The sequence below is a fragment of the Hippocampus bargibanti genome, linkage group LG04, assembly GCF_051943395.1.
Source record: "Hippocampus bargibanti isolate YZ-2025 linkage group LG04, ASM5194339v1, whole genome shotgun sequence".
Lineage (NCBI taxonomy): Eukaryota > Metazoa > Chordata > Actinopteri > Syngnathiformes > Syngnathidae > Hippocampus > Hippocampus bargibanti.
The window spans coordinates 16870969-16893941 of record NC_142737.1 but is presented as its reverse complement, the minus strand read 5'-3'; the positions used below and the strand labels follow the sequence as shown (position 1 = coordinate 16893941).

The following is a 22973-nucleotide window of genomic DNA, read 5'->3' as shown; positions in this document are numbered from 1 at the left end:
ATGATGCACCAGGTGAGATTTCTGCATGACAAGGAAATAAAAAAAAGAGCCACAACAAATCCCACATGACCACTCCCCAATGAACTCATAATTATGAGAACTCTGCATTTAAGATTGATAACTCAAAACAGCATTTTAGCATCTGAATGCCTCAAATTTGTGCAATAAATAGAATGGTTTACTCTTCAAGTTATCAATAGCTTTTACTTCATTGTGGAAAATCTGTACACGTGAACAATATACTGTATTCGTCCACCTTAAGAACTGTAAAGGAAAAAATAAGGAGCAACAATAAGACGATAAGTTCTTAAAATTCAGAAGGAAAGTTTTTATTCCAAGAACAACAGCATTTTCGCCCTCCAAAAAAAAAACTCAGGATGCTATTGCAGATTTTTGTACATTAAAATTTGACCAGTAGTGCATTCAATGGATTGACTCAAATGAAAAAAAAAATATCATAGAAGAAATTTGTAACATTCAAATTTTGCTGGTTGGGGCAGACAAAAAAACACAACTTTTTTGGGGAGTGGGGTGGGGTCGAGATTGATAGCCCAGACTAACTCCATTTGTTTTGTACGGCTAAAGTTTTATGAAGCCCAAATAAAAGTATGTTTGATGAATCCATGGAGAAATACTCAATTTAGAACTTTTAGGTGTTATTAAAAACATACATCTGTCAAACCCCTACTAACAAATTAAACTTTTCCTAATAATGTTGTGTCTTTGAATTACTCTGAGCTAAAAATCAATATTGATCAATAATAATTGTGACAAATAAGGCTCTCATTTTCCTTCAAGACGTTTCATTGACAGTACCTTGCCCAAAGATGCCACACAAGTCTAATGAAACATCACTTTATAAATAAATAAATAAGACCGGCAATAATCTCCCACCCCCCACAACACCCCACTTTAATCCTATTCATAGAGTATGTACACAAATACAGTCCTTTTCAGCCGAGTCAGTGTCAATTCCCTGCAATGTCTCCAGAGATGATATTTTTGTTCAAAAGTATTTTGAGACATGAAATAAAAAGTCGTGTTTTCTTTCATCATTTTGTAGCTTTGTCTGTAGGCATCCGACACAACAATTCTCTCTTTTTTTCCTTAATAAAATGACTTTTATATTTCAGACTACAGTACAGTATTTAAGCAGAGGCTTGAGTTATAGTCATTTGTTACCAATCAAATGTTATCATACTGCTCAAAGACGCTTTCAATCACATGACAACAACATTGATCATTTGGGAATGGAAATACGGGTACTCTACATCTTTCCACTAGAAAAGCTCTTCCAATGCAGTGTTTCCCAATTTGCTGAAACAGGGTTTATTCTTCCTTGGGAATTTTCATAACTAATCAAAATTATGGATTCGGGTATAAGAATTGATAATGATCTTTGCAATTTTCAACATCCTTATTCAATTGCTGCAATTTAATTCACAATGAATAATGTGTTAGGAATTTTAACATAAACATTCAAAACCTTGTGAAAACATTGTATGTAAGGCAAAGGGAACTGTCAAGGCATTTCACCACCCAAAATTGCATAGCTAAGGCAGCTCAGGACTTAGTACAGCCAATATTTACATTATATTCATTGCATTCTTATACACAAACCAAGCCCACGAGCCTAAGCGGGCACCTACCAGTTTATTTACACATTCATTTTCTCCTATGCAACTGAAATCTGTACATGTGAGGATTCTTAAGTAGTTTGTCAGAGGCCACAACTCCACATTTTTGTCAGTGAAAATGACAACAATGCAATATAACCTTCATTGACCCACAGACGATTATGAAAAAGATCCAAAGAGAATCAAACCCATATAGATTATGTCGATTGTAGAGTGTCAAAGACGACTTCTGGTTGGGTAAATTTAACTTGCAAGGCCGTGGCAAACCACAAGAGGGCACTGATTAAATTGACTGGGTTTTTTTTTTCTTGTTTAGAAAACAAATGCAGCTTTGAACCTCTGGCACTTGACCATGCCCCTCCATTGGGCACATGGCAGCGCATGTGCGCTCTCTAACCCTCTGTTACGTTTCAAGCAAAAAACACCTTATTATTGGCAAAAAGTTCCCCAAGCACGCCTTAAAAATAATGTCAGTAAAATACATGTTCAACACCATTCCTTTGGTAATAAATGATTTGGCTGGAGTGCAAAATAAAAGCAATGTGACATGCAATAAAACAGTCAATAGCTCAGTCCAATGTATGTGTAGTTTTTTTTTTTTACACAGTAGTCAAGAGTAAGGACAACAGCCACTTGGTGTCATTCCCTACAGCTCTGTGCTACATGCAAGCTTCGGTGTCCAGGTTTCCTGACTTTCCAGAGAAGGTGCAATCCGTGTTGCCCATGGCAGGAGAACAAGGTTGAGGATGAACCACATCTTGGTGTAAGTTGTTGCAAGTAAGACGGCGAGAGTTATGAGGGGACATGGGTGTCTCGTGAACCTGGGCGTCTCTAAAGCTGACCAGTGTGGGGATTCGGGAGGGGTTCATTGACGGGCCATTGTCAGCACGAGGCCTCATTCTGGTAGCAACTTTGTGTTTGGAAATAAGAGATATGCCGTCCAACTTCTTTTGTTCTTTGTGAGTGTGTAGTCCTTCTCCCCCTGTGTTTCCATTGGTGGTCAGAGGGCAGGTGGAGGGGGGAGATTCAGAGTGGGACTCGCTTAGGCTGAAGCACATTGACGAGTTTTCGCTGGAGGAGTCCTGAAAAGAGCAATCCTCGGATAGGGGCAGGGGGACAAGTGAAGGACAGGCCTTAGGGGAAGGGAGTTCATCACTACCATCACTATTTTGTACATCATATAGTAAGTTTGGCTGATGAGTCCCTTGAGGAACATCTGCTGCTGAGTTTTTGTGCCATTCATTATCTTGTTGACACCCATGGTCTCCATTCATATTTTTACAGTGAACAGTTTGAGGCACAACCTGATTCACGAGCCGGTTAGTGTTTCCAGGACAGGAAACGGTTATTTTCTGTCCCATGTAGCTCGAGATGGCTGGGAGCTTTTTGAGACCAGCCCCATGCTCCTTCCAGTGTTCGGCCTCCCTTTGGCCAAAGCTGTGTCCATGAATTAAGTTCAAGGGGTCTTCTAAGGGAAAGGGGCAGGGGTTAGCCCTTTTGGACTCCCTGAGTTCTGGCAGGGCTCTTATCCTTGCACCAACATTCAGGGAGGAAGAGGAAGAGTTAGAGGACGAATAAGCAGAATCTGTGATATTAGAATCAGTGAGGACCGGTACTGAATGGGTTCTGGAACCATGCTGGCCCGTTGCTCTACTCGACCCTCCTCTGGCTTGTTGTGTGTTAGCTAAATACTCCGCCTCAAAGCTGCGATACAGATCCTGCTCTCTCTGTGGGTCCAAAGTTGGTGGCATCTGGAAGCCAGGGCCCAGTCCTTCCTCTTCAAAATCCTGACGACCCAGACCAGACCAGGTTCTACTGAGGCCTCGTCCATTTGTCCGAGTGCTCTGGGATGACCGAGGCAGAAGGGCAGCATGAATGTGGGAATTCCGGGGTAAGGAATGAGGAGACCGACGTCCTCCCGAAGCGACTGGGGGTAGCGGTCTTCCCCTTGTTGCGGAAGGTAAGCGAGGGGGTCTGGGAGTGGTTATTGCCTTCTTGCTAGGACTGTTGTTATTGTTGGTTTGTACTCCTTTAATGGGTGAGTTGGAGCAAGAGGCTGACTGCCTCTTGGACAACACCCCACCTATCCTGGGAGACGACGGTGGCAGTTGTTTATTGCGAGAGTCTTCTCGTCTCTCTGCCGCTTGACTGGGACCAGACCCCGGTATGGCTTCACTGGACCGAGTATGGCTGAGTAACTTACTCTGGCTGTGCGAACGAGGAGCATGTAGCCTTCTGGGACCTTCGTTCCCAAGAGATCTGCCTCTTTCCACCCGTGCATTTCGAACTCCATCGGGTGCCTGAGGTTGGTTCGGTTTCAATGCGGAAGCGATCACTGAGCGTTCCCGAGATTGGCTACGCGCACGGGGCAATGAGCTGCGCGGTGTGTTCTGATTTGCAGGCCTCTCAATCACATGCTTGCCCTCCTTTCGATTGACAAGTAAGACAACTTCTTCACTTGAGCGGTGTGATGTCCCACTCAGAGAGAGACGTCCACCTCCTCCTCCTTTGGAGGATGCGGTCGAAGAGTCACTGTCTCCAGAGAGACGTCTGGTCACCGGCAACATCGTTTCCCTGTTCCTGAAACACGAGAAGGGGAGAGGCATTTACATTTCCAAAACACACAATGTGTGATAACTACTCACATTTGTTTTTTCATTATTTTTTTCTGAGTTATCTTTCAAGGAAGCGACACACTCTGCAACTTTTCAAGTGACAAATTTCCAAAAGTTCCCTAATAGAGCACGATTGGTGACAACCTGACTGAAGAGAGAATGTCCAACAGGCCCTGAGCTCAGTGTTTCTCCGTACAGTGGGCTGTGACTGCCAAGGGGATTAGAGTCAAGATGAGAACAAGTGAGAGGATTAGAACAAAACACAGTTCTGCTATTTCTCAATTAGGCACTGTTCCACTGTAATGCACCAGTGGGACCATCTACTCTGATTGTACTCTTAATGTTCACTTAGAGGAGGAAGTAAGCAAAGGATGATAAGTAAAGACTGCGTCGTCCTTGTAAGTGTATGCATACAATGTGCATCTTCTGTTATTGTGCATGATCAGAAACAGACAAGTAAACTCAAAGTTGATGGTTTCCTTTATTTTACTTATTTTACAAAATGTTTATTTCCATTATGTTGTCATTACATCACTGACGATTGCTTTAATACACAGGTGTCAAAGTCAAGGCCTGAGGGCCAGATCTGGTCCGCCATATGATATTACTCGGCCTGTGAAAGCAAATCAAACTTCCATTAAGCTTTCTACAGTCCAAACCAAAATTTCAAATTGTCCATATGTATAATTATAGTCATTATTCTTGACTTCAGATTTGAAAACTGGTCATTCATCAATTTGTTGTGCGCTCTGTGTGTAATATGTGGAGGGGGAAAAACATTTTAGTGGCTTCCCTAAATTCATAATGACCCTGAAGAGGAAATCATAAATACAATGTGGCCCGCGGCAAAAAAAAAAACTGAGTTTGGCACCCTTGCTTTAAAACAACAACTTAAAGGACAACCGACGCCTCCGGACAAGTTGTGTCCATAATTTGTAAAATCGCTTCAAATGACTTCTACTGATTGTATTTTACAAAGATTCCACCGCATATAGCTATATTTTACGTTACGTTACGTACTGTCGCAGTCCTTTCATCACCTCAATGCATTTTGCGGCACTTTGTTTGGTCTGAAAACCTCATGTTGATCCGTGTTGATGGCGAAATTAGAAAGAAAACACATAAATAACGCAATGGTGAATCGTTGTGTGTGACACCGAACAAATATTTGATATTCGCTGACAAAATAGCCAAGGAGATCAAATCAGCTCCTTTCCACAGATCTTTGTCGCCATCTTGTGGGTGAGACATTTCCCCCCAATGTTGCCTCAAAATGACACGAAATAATTTCTTTAATCGATTGCAAACATGTATGCTTTCCTCTTCAGAACTATTTGAATCATATTCATACCTGGATGAGTAACAAGAAAGCATTTTATCCGAATCTGAAGCCATTGTTTTGATTCTCGAGCAAGGCAAGACGTCTTGGCGTGACACCACGAACAAGGGGGCGGTACCTTCTGAAACTGGCCACTTACGGTTTCAAATTGAAGTAGTTTTTAGACACTTAAAGTCATTTTTATTGGTGTTTTGCATTTGACTAAAAATATCATCCTGCGTGTTTTGGGTATTTTAGATGCTATGAAACGTTTTTCTGATGTCAGCTAGGAAACAAAAAAAGTTATGTCGGTTGTCCTTTAAACATTCATAGGAAATGAACACATGTCCAAATTTGGTCATTAGCGGCAGAAAGCAAGCCCACCTGTTGACCCAGTTCCCCAGTTAGCTTTCCACAGTTGTCGAGGGATAGTAGGCTGATTCCAATTTCTCTCGTCTGGAATCCAGCACCCACTCAGAGTTAATTTGAAAGTGCTCTGGACTTAACATCGAGCGAGTATCATTTCTAAATACAGAACATTGACCTTGTACCAAAATAACGACATCATTATGTCTAGAATGGTACTTTCCCACTGATGTATGAATTGAACCAAATGTCTTAGGCCTTAATTCTCTTGAAGCAACAGACAAGTGCCGGGCGGACAATGCTGCTAATCTGGCTTTGTCACTACTATTTAATCATGAACATCCAAATTCTAAAGCACATCAGTTTTTTTGTTTGAGTCAAGCATGGGCTGAAATGATCTGGTCATCTTTCATATATTCACTTAAGTGATAGAAACGGACCAGAGGGACAAAGCGCTGAGAAAGAAAAGAATGCCAAAGTGTATTTATGTTTTAATGTTTTCCACTAGAGAGTGCTAGAGAGTAGTTGTCTGAGGAGGATTTATCAAGGCAATGTCACCTGAGATTAGATAAATCTGCTCTGGTCTAATCTAATCTGCTTCCTGGCATTTGCACTTGTGCATACGTCAAATTCTTTTTTTTTCTCGTCAGCCCTTCCAGGTGGCACAAAAAACAAGTGGCAAAAGTAACTGTGGTGCATGTGTGAAAAGTTTTCTTTTTTCACATCTTTTTATTTATCTGGCTATCTAACTGGCTTCCTAGCGAGCTAGCTATTTGCTGTCTATTAGCTATCTAGCTGGCTATCTATTAGCTAGCTTTTCGCTAACTAGCTAGCTTTGCATCTATTTGAGTTATTCCGGGTTGAGTGAACGCTGGCGTGTGGATGCCACTGCTCACCCACAGAAAAAAAACTTATCCTGTGACCGTAAAGAGTTTAGAAAGGCGCTTATCAATTAAATGTATCCTTATTCTTATTCTTATTCTTATTCTTATTCTTATTCTTATTCTTATTCTTATTCTTATTCTTATTGGGGCGGCCCAGTTGTCGAGTGGTTCGCACAGTGAACAAGTCGTGAGTTCAAGACCATGTCCGGCCTCCCTGAGTGGAGTTTGCATGTTCTACCCGGGCCCACGTGAGTTTTCTCCGGGTCCTCCGGTTTCCTCCCACATTCCAAAAATATGCATCACCCTAATGACAGGCTGATTGAACACTCGAAATTGTCCGTAGGTGTGAGTGTGAGAGTGTATGGTTGTTTTTCTCTGTGTGTCCTGCGATTGGTTGGCAACCAATTGGTTGGCAACCGGTGTGCTAACCACTCGACTACCGGGCCGCCTATTATTATTAGTAGTAGTAGTAGTAGTAGTAGTAGTAGTCGTAGTAGTACTAGTAGTATTAAAAAGTCAAGTCAAAGTCAGCTTTACTATCAAATATGCTAATATACATGAAATACAGCACAGATGAAATTACTGTCCGCGTGCCAGGCACTTATAACTGACTTTGGCAAACATAATAAACACGAAAACACCATAACCTGAGAGTGATTGCTTCTGTTTCATGTATGAACTTTCATGCACACTGCGTAGACACGCACACTCACCTCAGCGGGTTGAAAGCTCGAGGTTCCGAGCGATCTCTGGGTGGTCGTGGAAGACCAGTACGTGGCTCAGGTTCAGGAGGGGCAGAAAAGTTCTGAGGGTGGCTTGGCCTTGTGGAAGCGTTCGATGGGGCACAAGGTGTGGATGATGAGGGCTCCGGCGGACGTCTGTCGGGTGGTTTGTAAGGCGCCATGCCATCGTTTCGCCAGTGTGGACCAGGACTTGTTGAGCGGGAAGAATGTGCACTGGAGGACTTACTCTGGCCTCCCTGACTTTGGCCACTGGCCTTCGCCTGATGGTACCGGTGGGCTACAGGGTGACAAGTGGACAGAGTTTCATAACAGAAGCCTAACAAGGACAACCCAAGTTTTTGGATTTCAAAAGGAAGACTACATGCTTATGGGACTGCTTATGGGACCGTGTTCAAGGTTGACTGAGGTTGTTAGTCATGCAACTCTGACTAAAAGTAATTGCAGCTTGCATCAGCTGTACAGAAGACCATGATGTCATTATTTCAGAAAAAGTTGGGACCAGCTTCTCAGAAGTTATTGCCATGCTAAATGTCGGCACTTTCAGGTAGTTGTAGCGGTTATAGCACATTTTCCATTGCAAACCTGGATGAATGTGGTCATTTTTTGGCTCATGTCCAATGAGTCAGAGGTCAAAATGAAATAGAAGGCGTATACACAAAGCTGAATAACAGCAATGAATGGATCCGTTTTGAATTTCCACTCATGTGTCATTTCCCTCACTTTTACGGTGTCCACACCTTGTCCGAACACAGCTCACAATTGGGAATGATGTGTTTCAAACTTTAGACTGTGTTTCAAACTAAAACTGAGCAATATACTACAAATGTTGTTGAGTAAAGGAACTGACGGACAAAAGCAAAGTGAGCTCACCAAAGGCAGCACAGCGACATGGATCATGCTTGTCCAAATAGTGCTCCAATGTGTCCCAGCCCCCCCCAACACGTACCATCACGTGGGTACGAAGGACCTAAAGCGGAAACAAACACAAAACAAAATAAAACAAAGTATTAGCAGACAAACAAACAATCACATGACCAAATAAGGAAATGCTAAACCATGTATTGCAGCACAACAGTCAATAGCTATGCAAATTCTACAAGTGAGACAGCTTGCCGAACCTGTTACATAACATCTAGATGCCCCCCTCTCTCGCCCGCCCCGCACATCTCCCCTCCTTTCTCCTCCATCACGCTCAGCTGCCATCATTAATAGGGCTGTTCATTGCCATGCCAACTCACAGTTAAACCGAAAAGGTAGCATCATAAAAAGCGTTATAAAGACTTATTTCAGCCTTTTGCATTCGTCTAGTTTGACACTCCCTCAGTGGGCAGTGTGGTTAAATTAGCATGGCAAAAACCCACCCCCGCTGTCCTCTCTGGGAATTTAGTTGTCAGAAAATGGAGCGGGGAAATGAGGGTGTTTTGTCCCTAACAGGGGTGGGGGGGGGGGGTCACGGATATGTCACTTTCTCCTCTCCTCTGCTCTGTGAGGCACCCACATCCACAAGATCAGAGTGAAGAGCTGCACTCCCTCCAGGCAGAAGCTGTCCTGACTGAAGCAGCACGCTCTACTTGATGCGATCCGCCGCACCGCCCCGTCTAGTGTTGTGTAATAGGTGCTGCCAGCCACATGTTTTAAAAGGTCGTACCTGGCTCTCCGAGGCCGGCCGGGCCTGCGACAATCCATCAGGGTACATCTTTTTATCCTGGCCCAAAATTTATTTTGGGCTCATCACGCGTGGCATGGCATCTAATCACCGGTCCCAAATCGTGGTCAGGGAGAGGCCACAGACATGACCCCACCTTCTAATATGTTTTCCCGTCAATCCACTCGTCTCTTCATCTAGCTCACTCTGCCCCCCCTGCACGATGATGCGTCAAAACAGCTGATCTGCTTATCTTTGTCAGAGCATAAACTGCTTACTCTCAAGTGATTTTGATGTCAACAGTACACATAACAGAGTTATTATTTCACTTTTGTTAGATGTTAAAAGTACACATGAAACAGTAGAATGGCTCAAAGGCCATCACATGAAATCAATTATTAGGAATCATTCTTTTCACAACATGTTATCTTAATAGTCACATGAAAGGCGCTAGGATCCCAAGACCTTGTGGCCAGGATAAACGTTATCGAAGATGGATGGGTTTGTTTTTAATTTACTTGTTGGACACTCGAGAATTTTTAACATGTATTCTCATTAACAGTGTGAATTGCATTTAGACTTGCATGATATTCTCCACTGTGAGACTAATAAAGGCATATCCAATCCAATCCAATCCAATCCAATATTTAAATGTCACATACAAAAACAATGTATATGCAGGAGGACATTAAGTAAGTCAAGCTTTTATAAGGGCAATGGTTCTATCGTTGGAGTAGATTACACTATGTGCTCAAAAATATAAATTCATAGAATTCTGGAATTCGAACTAAATGTATACAACGTAGGTTTCATGTTAACTCATTCACTGCCATTTACGAATGTATTCATGAATTGAAAATATGACGGAGAGAGCCATTCTCGAATTTGTTCGGGTTTTGTTTTTTCATTCTTGCGTGCCGAGAAAGCAGTGGCCCTGGCCTCTGGACATTTTTTCTTTCCCACCAGGGGCAGCATTTCCCTTTTGTCCATGTGAGAACTTTGTTTCAGCTTCAGCTGTTGTTAAAGCCCTATGTAAACCAATTTGTATGTATTGCATTGTATTTTGGACAGCCACTCTCATTTCAAGCTCGTATCACTCCAGACCCATATAATTTAGGAATTCATAGTATAGTAGTAGAAAGTATAACATTTTGTTTGCCCGAGGACACATACTTTCTCATATAACATAATTCAAATGATGTCACTTTTGATCATAATTACAGACAGGGTGGATAATAATCCCATAAAATGAGCAATAAAATCAATCTGTGCAGATCACTTCAAAATAAAGTGCTAGAAAAAAATGATTAGAGAGACAAAGTGATGCAACAGTCAGTTGCTCTGAAACCAGCATAAGAGAAGATTTACACTGTGCCAGGCAACAAAATATTCTTTGTGTCCAGTTGCTAATATAAGCATACGGAATCCCTTTGTTTCATTTTGTGATATTGTAAATCATATGCTGTATATTTATTTCAAGATCCCACAAACTGGCCAAAAAGATGCTCAAGAACCATCTTCCACTTTGCATTGCTGGCTCAGCTGCAGAGACTCGAGACACCAAAACCCTGTTACTATAGCAACAGCATCTTAATAAATGCACATGTTCTCTTTCATTTTGTTTATCAAATTCGACATTCATGGCTTAAAGCATCCCTTTCTCAGGAAAAGTGGCTTTCCTAAAGGAAAAGAAACATTATGAACTGCGCTTCTGTTCTAATGGGTCAGTCGCCCATTTACTTTATCTGTTTCATGGCCTTTTTTAGCCCCCAAACCGTTGACAAAGCTTCATCCTCTGAATAGTATTTGGCGATCAAGGCGGCCGCAGCTTCCTTTGCTCAGTAGAATAAGAGAAGCTTGTTGGCCTCACTTGTATGGCTGCTCAGGCATATGCATAATCATTGCCATCCTCAGAGAGGAACCCGGAGAGGGTGGAGACAGTGTGAATAGAACTAATCTGACAAGTGAAACGCTCCAAGAATTGCAGATGAGCACACGCAAAATCACACGCACACACCAACATTGCACTTATGAATAAAGAGTGGCAACACAGCAGCATTTTTTTCGGTAACTCACTCACATACATCACTCAATACATTTGACAAATATGGCAGTTCTGGTAATGAGTCTAAGCATAAGTGTGTGCGTGTGTGTGTGTGTGTGCGTGTATATATATATATATATATATATATATATATATATATATATATATATATATATATATATATATATATATATATATATATATATATATATACAGTAAAGTCTCGTTATATCGATATCGGTTATATCGATAGTACCATTTCATTTCCCTTGCACATTTCTAGTCTTTTTATGTATAATTAGTACCGTTTAGTACGATACCCGGTTATTACGATAATCCGGTTATTACGGTGATCCTTTTCATCCCCCGCCGGCCATTTTTGTTGTTTATATCGATATATCCGTCGCGCCATTGGTCAACTTGGTCACGTGTCTTGTTACGTGAGCCGCCATCGGTCGCGCCATTGGTCGACTTGGTCACATGAGCCGCCATCGGTCGCGCTATTGGTCGACTTGGCCGTGTGACTTTGTCACGTGACACGGCATCGGTCGCGCCATTGGTCAACTTGGTCACGTGTCTTGGTTACGTGTCACGCCATCAGTCGCGCCATTGGTCGACTTGGTCAGGTGACTTGGTTACGTGCCCAGCACCCGTGTAGCAGAGCCATTTTCATTTTCAGACGCTAGCTCGTGTGTAGCAGACGAGATTGAAGTGTTTGTGTTAAAAGGTAAAAATGGGAAGCAGAAGAAGATTGATGACTTTTTTAAATTGTATACATAATACAGTAAGATGTAAGCGTTGCAGTTTCCCTGTTGTGTTATGTACATGCCCACTGTACATAACTGTCCAGTTATGAATATGTTTCAAATACACTGTAGTTCTGAAGATTAAAGCATACATGTTTACAATCATTAAAGAATTATATGTACCATTTTGAGGCAACATTGGGGGAACATCTCTCACCCAAAAAAAAGGGAGCTAATGGCCAGCTCCGTTTCTTATATGGCGCTTGGCTGCCCTCTTTTGGCGGCTTTTGTTTAATGCAGTTCGGCGCAGGATCGGATATATCGATAGTCCCGGTTATATCGATGTTTTTTCGGACTCCCCTGAATATCGATATAACGAGACTTTACTGTATATAGTAAAGTTTCGTTATATCGATATCGGTTATATCGATTGTACTGCTTATTACGATACTACTTCTATGAACTCAAGGAGAAAATTACATGCCCGCAGGATCGGATATATCGATAGTCCGGTTATATCGATATTTTTTCCGACTCCCGAGAATATCGATATAACGAGACTTTACTGTATACATATATATATATATATATATACTGTCTCAAGGCCACTTACAGTATATTGTACCAAATAAATTCTGTAAAAAATAAAAAAGTAATCTGTGATACAGTACTTTTTTATTTGTCAAATGCCACAATATAAAGTATTGACAAATTGGAACCACTCAGTCAAGTGTTTATCGACGCTGACAATGGATCAGATCTAGCCTGTAGATGTCCACAATTTTGTACACTATTCAAAGAGCTGCATAAATCTGCCAGGGGCTCCAGATCGGTAAGTGAGACCAAATCAATACTGTCCAGCAGTTTCCCCACCCAGTCCTGTGAGGTTTGATGCGGGTCTAGTAACAACACCTTATCTGAAACTGAGACAAAAATGCTGCTGCCTGCACAAAAATGCTGCTGAGATAAAGGCCAATGCAGGAAATGACCTACATCTCTATTTGTGTCCCACTGGGGAAAAAGTGCAGTTCTGGGAGTGGGCCAGATAAATGTTTTCAAAATAGTCAACGTGGAGTGCAATTGCAGTGCTTACAGTAGAATACTCAAGATTCAAACACGGTCTTTAAATTGCCTGAAAAGCCCAACAGGTTGACGCATCATACTTCGCACAAACTGGAGAGCTGTTTTTTTATTTAAAGGACAACCGACGTCTTCGGACAAGTTGTGTCCATAATTTGTAAAATGGCTTCAAATGACTTCTACTGAGCGTATTTTACAAAGATTCCACCGCATATAGCTATATTTTACATTTTAAGACTCGCGCTGAATATTCAGGAAGTCTTGTTTTTGAGTTGCTGACGAGTCGGTACGTGACGTCACTAAAGGACCGCCCTTACCGTAAAAAAGACGCATTGTAGCGGTCCTTCCATCACGTCAATGTATTTTGCTGTACTTGTTTGGTCTGGGGACATCGTGTTGCACCCAAAAGCCGCCAGAAGGCCAGAAGAGGGCATCCAAGCGCCATACAAGGAATTTATCAGCCTGTGGAAACGGAGGTGGCCACAGGAGGTCGCCATTTTGTGCCTCTTTTTTTGGGTGAGAGATTTTCCCCCAATGTTACCTCAAAATGGCACAAATAAATTCTTTAATCGATTGCAAACATGTATGTTTTCCTCTTCAGAACTATTTGAATCATATTCATAATTGGATGTGTAACAAGAAACCATATTCTCCGAATCTGAAGCCATTGTTTTGATTCTCCAGCAATGCAAGACGTCTTGGCGTGACGTCACGAACTGGGGGCGGGACTTTCTGAAAATGCCCAATTCGCAACTCAATTTTTTTGCAGATTTTGGACACTTTAAGTCATTTTATTGGTGTTTTGCATTTGAATAAAAATATTATACTGCGTGTTTTGGGTATTTTAGATGCTATAAAACGTTTTTCTGGTGTCAGTTAAAAAACAAAAAAGTGACGTTGGTTGTCCTTTATTTTTATTATTCATGTGTTTATGTATTCTGGTATTTCTTTCTTTCTCTATTTACTTATCCATCTGTCTCTTTACTGTATTTATTTATTTAAACTATCTATACAGGATAATAATAATAATAATAATAATAATAATAATAATAATAATAATAATAATAATAATACTTTTTTTCAAGCGCCTTTCAAAGCTCTCAAGGACACTTTACAGCAGGGGTGTCAAACTAATTTTTTTCACCGATCCGCCTGTCGACCTCTCGATCCCTTTCACCCTCACTCGTGAACACGTACACGATGCATGCTGCAACCAAGCAGCAAACAAACAATGAACCGACACCGGATGGTCGTGCCGGGTGTCCTTTTAAGTGACAGTAATTATAACGACCAGCACCTGCGAGGCTGCCGGCAGGGCTGACGTCGCTACCCGTTGGTCGCCAATCTGATCGGGACGACCAGCACCTGTGCAGGTGCAGGCGGGGCCGACAGCGCCCCCCGTTGGTCGGCAACCAGATCATGACAAAACTATGGACTGAATCTATGGAATGAATGCCCTGTTTATTTTTTAAACATGCCATCAAACGAATTTTTATAGCAAACGTCAACTCTGCCCTTGTTTTAAGATGATTTGTTTTTACCTTGTTTTTTTTTTACTTTCTGATCTTAAGTGCCCTACAAATAAAACAAAGTTAATTTGAGAGAGTGGTTTCTTTATTTTTACACTTCTGTGACCACTAAGAGACTTAAAAGACAATGACACATTTTTTTTTTGCTTCCTAACTGACATCAGAAAAACGTTTTGTTATTTTTAGTCAGATGAAAAACACCAATAAAAATGACTTAAAGTGTCCAAAAACTACTTCAAAATGAACCCGGAAATAGTTTCAGAAGGTCCCGCCCCCTTGTTCGTGACGTCACGCTAAGACGCCTTGCTCGAGAATCAAACTATGGCTTCAGATTCAGAGAAGATTCTTTCTTGTTACTCATCCAGTTATCCATCCATCCATCCATCCATCCATCCATCCATCCATCCATCCATCCATCCATCTTCTGCCGCTTATCCGGGGTCGGGTCGCGGGGGCAACAGCTTCAGTAGGGAAGCCCAGACTTCCCTCTCCCCAGCCACTTCTTCCAGCTCGTCCTGGCGGATCCCGAGGCGTTCCCATGCCAGCTGGGAGACATAGTCTCTCCAGCGTGTTCTGGGTCGTCCCCGGGGTCTCCTGCCAGTGGGGCATGCCCGGAACACCTCACGAGGGAGCATCCTAATCAGATGCCCGAGCCACCTCATCTGGCTCCTCTCGATGTGGAGGAGAAGCGGCTCGACTTTGAGCCCCTCCCGGATGACCGAGCTTCTCACCTTATCTCTAAGGGAGAGCCCGGACACCCGACGGAGAAAGCTCATTTCGGCCGCTTGCATCCGGGATCTCGTTCTTTCGGACACAACCCATAGCTCGTGACCATAGATGAGGGTTGGGACGTAGATCGACCGGTAGATTGAGAGCTTTGCTTTTTGGCTCAGCTCCTTCTTCACCACGACAGATCGGTACAAAGTCCGCATCACGGCAGACGCCGCACCGATCCGCCTGTCGACCTCTCGATCCCTTTCACCCTCACTCGTGAACAAGACACCCAGATACTTAAACTCCTCCACTTGAGGCAAAATCTCCTCCCCGACCCGGAGAGGGCACTCCACCCTTTTCCGGCTGAGAACCATTGTCTCAGATTTGGAGGTGCTGATTCTCATCCCAGCCGCTTCACATTCGGCTGCGAAACGCTCCAGCGAGAGTTGGAGAGCTCCACTTGAAGGCCCTAACAGTACAACATCATCTGCAAAAAGCAGAGATGCTATACTGAGGCTACCAAAACGGAAACCTTCAACGCTTCGGCTGCGCCTAGAAATTCTGTCCATAAAGGTTATGAACAGGATCGGTGACAAAGGGCAGCCTTGGCGGAGCCCAACCCTCACTGGAAATGATTCCGACTTACTGCTGGCAATGCGAACCAGACTCTGACATCGGTCATGTAGGGACCGAACGGCCCGTATCAGCCGCTCCTGTACCCCATACTCCCGAAGTACCCTCCACAGAACTCCACGAGGGACACGGTCAAACGCTTTCTCCAAGTCCACAAAACACATGTAGAGTGGTTGGGCGAATTCCCATGCGCCCTCGAGGACCCTGCTAAGGGTGTAGAGCTGGTCCACTGTTCCGCGGCTGGGACGAAAACCACACTGTTCCTCCTCAATCTGAGGCTCGACTTTCCGACGGACCCGCCCCTCTCGGACCCCTGAATAGACCTTTCCAGGGAGGCTGAGGAGTGTGATCCCTCTGTAGTTGGAACACACCCTCCGGTCCCCCTTTTTAAAAAGGGGGACCACCACCCCGGTCTGCCAATCCAGAGGCACTCTCCCCGATGACCAGGCAATGTTGCAGAGGCGTGTCAGCCAGGACAGCCCCACAACATCCAGAGCCTTTAGGAACCCCGGTCGGATCTCATCCACCCCCGGGGCCTTGCCACCGAGGAGCTTTTTAACCACCTCTGTGACTTCAGTCACAAGGATCGGAGGGCCCACCTCGGAGTCCCCAGACACTGCTTCCTCCAAGGAAGGCGTGTTGGTGGAGTTGAGGAGGTCTTCGAAGTACTCTGCCCACCGGTTCACGACGTCTCGAGTCGAAGTCAGCAGCGCCCCACTCTCACTGTACACAGTGTTAGTGGTGCACTGCTTTCCCCTCCTGAGACGCCGGATGGTGGTCCAGAATTTCCTCGAAGCGGTCCGGAAGTCGGCTTCCATGGCCTCACCGAACTCTTCCCATGCCCGTATTTTTGCCTCGGCGACCACCGAGGCTGCATTCCGCTTGGCTAGTCGATACGTGTCAGCTGTCTCAGGAGTCCCACAGGCTATATAAGCCCGGTAGGACTCCTTCTTCAGCTTTACGGCATCCCTTACTACTGGTGTCCACCAGCGAGTACGGGGATTGCCTCCACGACAGGCACCAACCACCTTACGGCCGCAACTCTGATTTGCCAGGGAGGTACGGAACATGGTCCATTCAGACTCAATGTCCCCCACCTCCCCCGGGACATGTGTATAGTTCTGCCGGAGGTGGGAGTTGAAACTCCTTCTGACAGGGGATTCTGCCAGACGTTCCCAACAAACCCTCACAACACGTTTGGGTCTTCCAGGTCGGACTGGCATCTTCCCCCACCAACGGAGCCTACTCACCACCAGGTGGTGATCAGTTGACAGCTCCGCCCCTCTCTTCACTCGAGTGTCCAAAACATGAGGCCGCAAATCCGATGATACAACTATAAAGTCAATCATCGAACTGCGACCAAGGGTGTCCTGGTGCCACGTGCACATATGGACACCCTTATGTTTGAATAAAGTGTTTGTTATAGACAATCCGTGTTGAGCACAGAAGTCTAATAACAAGACACCACTCCTGTTCTGATCGGGGGGGCCATTCCTCCCAATCACGCCCTTCCAGGTCCCACTGTCATTGCCCACATGAGCATTGAAATCGCCCAGCAGAACAAGGGAGTCCCCAGGGGGAGCGCTCTCCAGCACACCCCCTAAGGTCTCCAAAAAGGATGGGTACACTGAACTGCTGTTTGGTACATATGCACAGACAACAGTCAGAACCCGTCCCCCCACCTGAAGGCGGAGGGAAGCAACCCTTTCGTCTACTGGGGTGAATCCCAATGTACAGGCGGCGAGTCGGGGGGCAATAAGTATGCCGACACCTGCTCTACGCCTCTCACCGTGGGCAACTCCAGAGTGGAAGAGAGTCCAACCCCTCTCGAGAGGGCTGGTACCGGAACCCAGGCTGTGTGTGGAGGCAAACCCAACTATGTCTAGTCGGAACTTTTCAACCTCGTGCACCAGCTCCTTCCCTGTAAGAGAGGTGACATTCCACGTCCCCAGAGCTAGCTTCTGCAGTCGAGGGTCGGACCGCCAGGGTCCCCGCCTTTGGCTGCTGCCCAGCTCACATTGCACCCGACCCCTCTGGCCCCTCCCATGGGTGGTGAGCCCTGAGCCCGACCGGGCCCCATGGGTGTAGGCCCGGCCACCAGGCGCTTGCCAACGAGCCCCCACCTCCAGAGAGGCCCCGGTGACCCGCGTCCGGGCAAGGGAAAACTAAATCCATTTCTCTTTTTCATCATATGGGGTCTTCTGAGTCGTACTTTGTCTGGTCCCTCACCCAGGACCTGTTTGCCATGGGTGACCCTACCAGGGGCATGAAGCCCCAGACAACCTAGCTCCTAGGATCATTGGGACACACAAACCCCTCCACCACGGTAAGGTGACGACTCATGGAGGGGCTCATCCAGTTATGAATGTTTCAAATAGTTCTGAAGGGGAAAGCATAAATATTTGCAATCGATTAAAGAAGTCCTTCCTCCACCACGGTAAGGTGACGACTCATGGAGGGGCTCATCCAGTTATGAATGTTTCAAATAGTTCTGAAGGGGAAAGCATAAATATTTGCAATCGATTAAAGAAGTCCTTCCGTGTCATTTTGAGGCGTCTGGTCTGAAATGTAGCATCTCAGAAAATGCACAAGATGGCACCCAAGCTCCGCTGGAAAATGGCTGATTTGTCTGCTGGGAATTTGTGTCAGCTCGTATAAAATAGTAGTCTTGGTGCAATACACGAATCACCATCGCATTATTTATGTGTTTTCCTTCTAATTTCGCCATCTTCACAAAATTTTCAGACCAAACAAAGTACCCAAAATGCATTGAGTGACGCTTTCTCGGTCAGTGACGATACCTACCGTGACGTCACGGTAGGTATCTTCACCAACTCAAAAACAAGACTTCCTGAATATTCAGCGCGAGTCTTAAAGCGTAAAATATAGCTATATGTGGTGGAATCTTTGTAAAATACGCTCAGTAGAAGTCATTTGAAGTGATTTTACAAATTATGGGCACAACTTGTCCGCAGGCGTTGGTTGGCCTTTAAAATTACATACATGAGGTCATTTGAATCCAGAAAGCCATCCTGACATTGACTTTATTTTTGTTTGATGAAGGTTTTAAGATACACGGCGTAACTCATTTTTTTTGTGCCCTCTGAGAAGGGTGAAAAAGCTTTAATAAATATTTTATGGTGACATTTTTAACCCAAACAGAGGAATTACATTTTTAAATGGGAAAGATTGTTCCAAAATGTGACCAAATCCGGAGACTGATCATTATTCAGAGTAAATTGTGTTTGACCTTGGAGGTTCCACTGTACTGTGATGACAAATAACAAAGAAGAAGAAAGAAAAAAAACATGCTGAGCCAGCACTCTGTTATTCCTGCAACATACGGCTTGATTTATTGAAGCGACCACCATATGTTACGATGCAATTACAGCAGACCTCAAAAGGACACAGTACTAATTTTCTGCGATGGGACAAATGCAGCTGATTAAATCAGCAGTCTTATTGACTTGAAGCATGTGCAGAATGTGGGCGACAATCGAGCTTTAGTCACTTAAATCTAAAAGGACTCAAAGTAATTCAACATGACCAGAGTCACCAATTTAACTGTACAGTACCCTCTACTCACATATAATCAAGTGTCATTACACCCAAAGCAGAGAAAAGTTGATGAACATACCCTTATGAAGATCAGTGCACTGGAGTCTCCAACTTTGTACTTGCCCTCTGACACCTTGATCATAGGAAACTGAGCTGGACAGGAACACTGGCCCAGAATCTCCCGGACCTGAGAGAAACAAAACAACAACACGCACTAATGAACATTTCTATTGACCTCTTCCTATCCCACGCGTCTGCGAAGCCAAGATGAGGTCATGCTTAGTCACATTTCTGTAATTGTGACCTTTGCAGAGAGAAGTGTCAGCGACACAATAAGTATGCATTATGTACATTTGGAGTGTGCGTCATTTTCCTTCCAAGTCCACTCTCAGATCTTCGAGGTGATACGGTGCTCCACCCGTTTCTCTTTTGCCATATTAGAAGCCCTTCCTTGACTTATTTCTCCAGATTACTTTGGTTAAAAATAAATATGGAGGCATATAGATGAATACTGTACTCTCTGTCCTGTGATATTGTTTCTGGCTGTGGAAACATCAGACGATGACAAGGAAGGAGCCCACAATCCAAAGCAGTAGCAAATGGGGGAGGTGGTGGTGATGTGTGGTGATGATGATGATGATGATGTCAGCAGGCCAGCGCCGCCAGCTGGATTTTGAATTGCCATCACAAGCCAGCGCCCTTGCTGTGGTCGGGGCTGCTTATTAAGCAACTGGAGTCAGACATGTCTGCAGGGTGGAGCCAGATCTGCCTGCCTGCGCTATACAGCCCTGAGCTCTTTCAGGATTGGACAACTCAAATCTTGTTCTTGGCATGTCTTTAACAAGTGTGCTGGATCTTCTTGGTTTACAGAACATAGAGCTAGCAAATGAACACAACTCCAATCACTTGAGTCAAATACCAAAGCGCAATTCATGAGAGCTCCAATAGCATAGAATGTTAATACGAATCAACCAACAAAATATGTGGATATAATTTGATTAGAGGGGTGATGTGAGGTAAAGAGAGTGACTTTCAAATAACAAAGGAGCATTTACTTCTTTTTTTACTTATTTGTGACAAATAAAAAGTACACCCCCCCAAAGAAGATTCAGTGAATTTAACAAACTTGAAGAAAATGTAAAGCTGAGCAAGTCAACAAAATATTTTAAATACCATATTTTCCAGAGTATAAGGCGCACCTCCAATGAATAAACAATGTTTTACAAATATAATATATAAATGTACAAATGTTTTCTGAATATACAGTACAGCACACCAAATTATATGGCACTTCAGTAGAGGCTAAAGTCTTACTGGTCGTATCGGCCCTTCGACACCTTCAAAAAAGTACAGATGACGGCTGAAGAAACCTTCTCATCGATTTCACAACAAAGAAATAAGAGCAGAGAGAGAATCTTGCACGCTGGAACCGAGAGGACAGTAATTTCATCTGTGCTGTATGTCATGCATATTAGCATATTTGACAACAAAGCTGACTTTGACTTTGAAATCATTATTCCTCCTATTTACCCCTTAAATTAGAGATAGGACTCAAAACAGCTCAGAAAACCTTCTTGCTTTGTTGTGCTAACACTGTTGCCATAAATGGTAATACTTTAAATTATAAATTTCTTCCAACTTAAATGACCATTTTTGTCCTGCTAAATATGTTGTGTTTTTTTTACAGTTGAGTCATTTTTATGAGAGCTCCAAAAACTTAGATTGTTAAGAATAAAAATCAATCAACAAAATATGTGGATATAATTTGATTAGAGTGGTGATGTGTGGTAAAGAGAGTGACTTTCAGATAAGACATAGTATAGTACAGTAGTTGCATTTGTAGTAAGTCCCAGGACTTTGCATTACACCTTGGCAACGTGTGGACACAGGAGTCAATGATTTCAAGTCGATGAGATTATACTTCAATGGAGATCACGTCAACAGCTTGGATAGTGTGCCTGCACTACACAAAGCATATTGGATGAATCAAGTCGAGGCCTTCACCTAATGTGTTGAGAAGATTCTCATTTACTTTGAGGCGGCCTCTTGCCAATTAAATGGGTGGAATCGCAGCTGGGATGCACCCTGCCACCTGGCTCAGTCACCTCTCGACTTGTTCTGTTTTGTTTGCTTACATTGCGACACTGAATGCATGTTCCTGCCCTCGTTATGTCTGCTCTTGCACTGCCATTTTCAATTTGTGAGTAGCCCTGTTTGGAAAAAAACACCCAGCCTGTGAGTTAATGGAACCGTTGCCATGGTAACAGACACACACATGCGCAAACACACATACACAGCCTTTTCAATAGTTACGTTTGCCATATTTGTTTTCATTCTTTGCTCTCAGCTGTTCAGCTTCATGAGGTCACCTATTTTATTCCAAAGACACCCCCACAACCCCCCATGTGTTCAAGTATTGTTCTCTTCAAATGAAATGTGTGCTCTTCCCAAGCAGTCGCTCGCCTGGCAGTTCATGCACACGCAAGGTACACTTGACGTCTTACACACACCACAACCAGATAGAGGGGGAGGAGAAAGACAAGGTCAGGCGAGAAATATTGGGAAGAGGCGCCTGAAGGCGGTGAAAAACCGATGGATGAATTATAAATGAATGCAGGTCACATGAGATGGTTGGAGTAGGATGTGCAGATGTTCAAAGAAAGAAAAAAAGAGAAGGATAAGGTGAACAATCCACAACATGCATTACATTTATTTACCTTATTTTCTGATGTATAAGGCGCAACGGAGTATAAGGCGCACCATCAATGAATGACAATTTTTTTCCAAATGTAATATATAAATATATTAACGTTTTCCAAATACTGTATAAGGCACACCATATTATAAGGCACTACAGTAGAGGCTGGGGTTACGCACTACTTCTACAGGGGGAAATGGAATCGGTGATTGCTGACAGTAGTTGGGAGACCTGTTGTGGCTCAATATTACTTCACATATAAGGCGTATATGTGAAGTAATAAGGCGCAGGGTCATCTTTCAAGAAAATTAAGGCTTTTGGGTGCGCCTGATACACTGGAATTTATTTATTATTTTTATTTTTTAAGAGATCGCGCTGACGTTCATTTTGGTTTCAGTGATGGTTGAACTGGAATATCCGTGACAAGTTGTATCTGGAGTGTTTGCATTGAAACGTTTTCATTCCTTGCCTTCTGGACTTGCAAATACATGAAGTAGCATTCGTAGCAGAGATCAACTGATACTGAGGGCTGAGCCTTCCCCTCAGGGACGGTGAACGGAGGAAATGGGAGGGGAAGGGATCAAGATTTTGCATGTTATTCCACGTTTTCATCACATGTGTCCGGCTCTATCTTACTCTGAGACTTTTGGACAAATAAGATCAGGAGTCAACTATCCATGTTGGTTTAGCGCTTTTGACAGATAGAGGTGTGCTTGCATGCAACAACACGAGTTCATCACGGGATTGGTATGCAAGAGATAAT

The 22973-nt window shown here is 43.7% G+C and overlaps 1 protein-coding gene across 1 annotated transcript in view; it reads right to left on the bottom strand.

Annotated features, from left to right (window-relative positions):
- Positions 1-312: 312 nt before the first annotated feature.
- The window catches only part of gas2l1 (growth arrest specific 2 like 1), a 33883-nt gene continuing 11222 nt past the window's right edge, over positions 313-22973 (bottom strand). The window contains exons 2-5 of the mRNA XM_088994407.1: positions 19592-19699; positions 8434-8530; positions 7534-7840; positions 313-4217 (exon numbers count right to left, since the gene is read on the bottom strand). Coding sequence (XP_088850533.1) covers positions 2297-4217; positions 7534-7840; positions 8434-8530; positions 19592-19699 — 2433 coding nt within the window. The 3' untranslated portion in view covers positions 313-2296. The remainder of the gene's footprint in view (positions 4218-7533; positions 7841-8433; positions 8531-19591; positions 19700-22973) is intronic.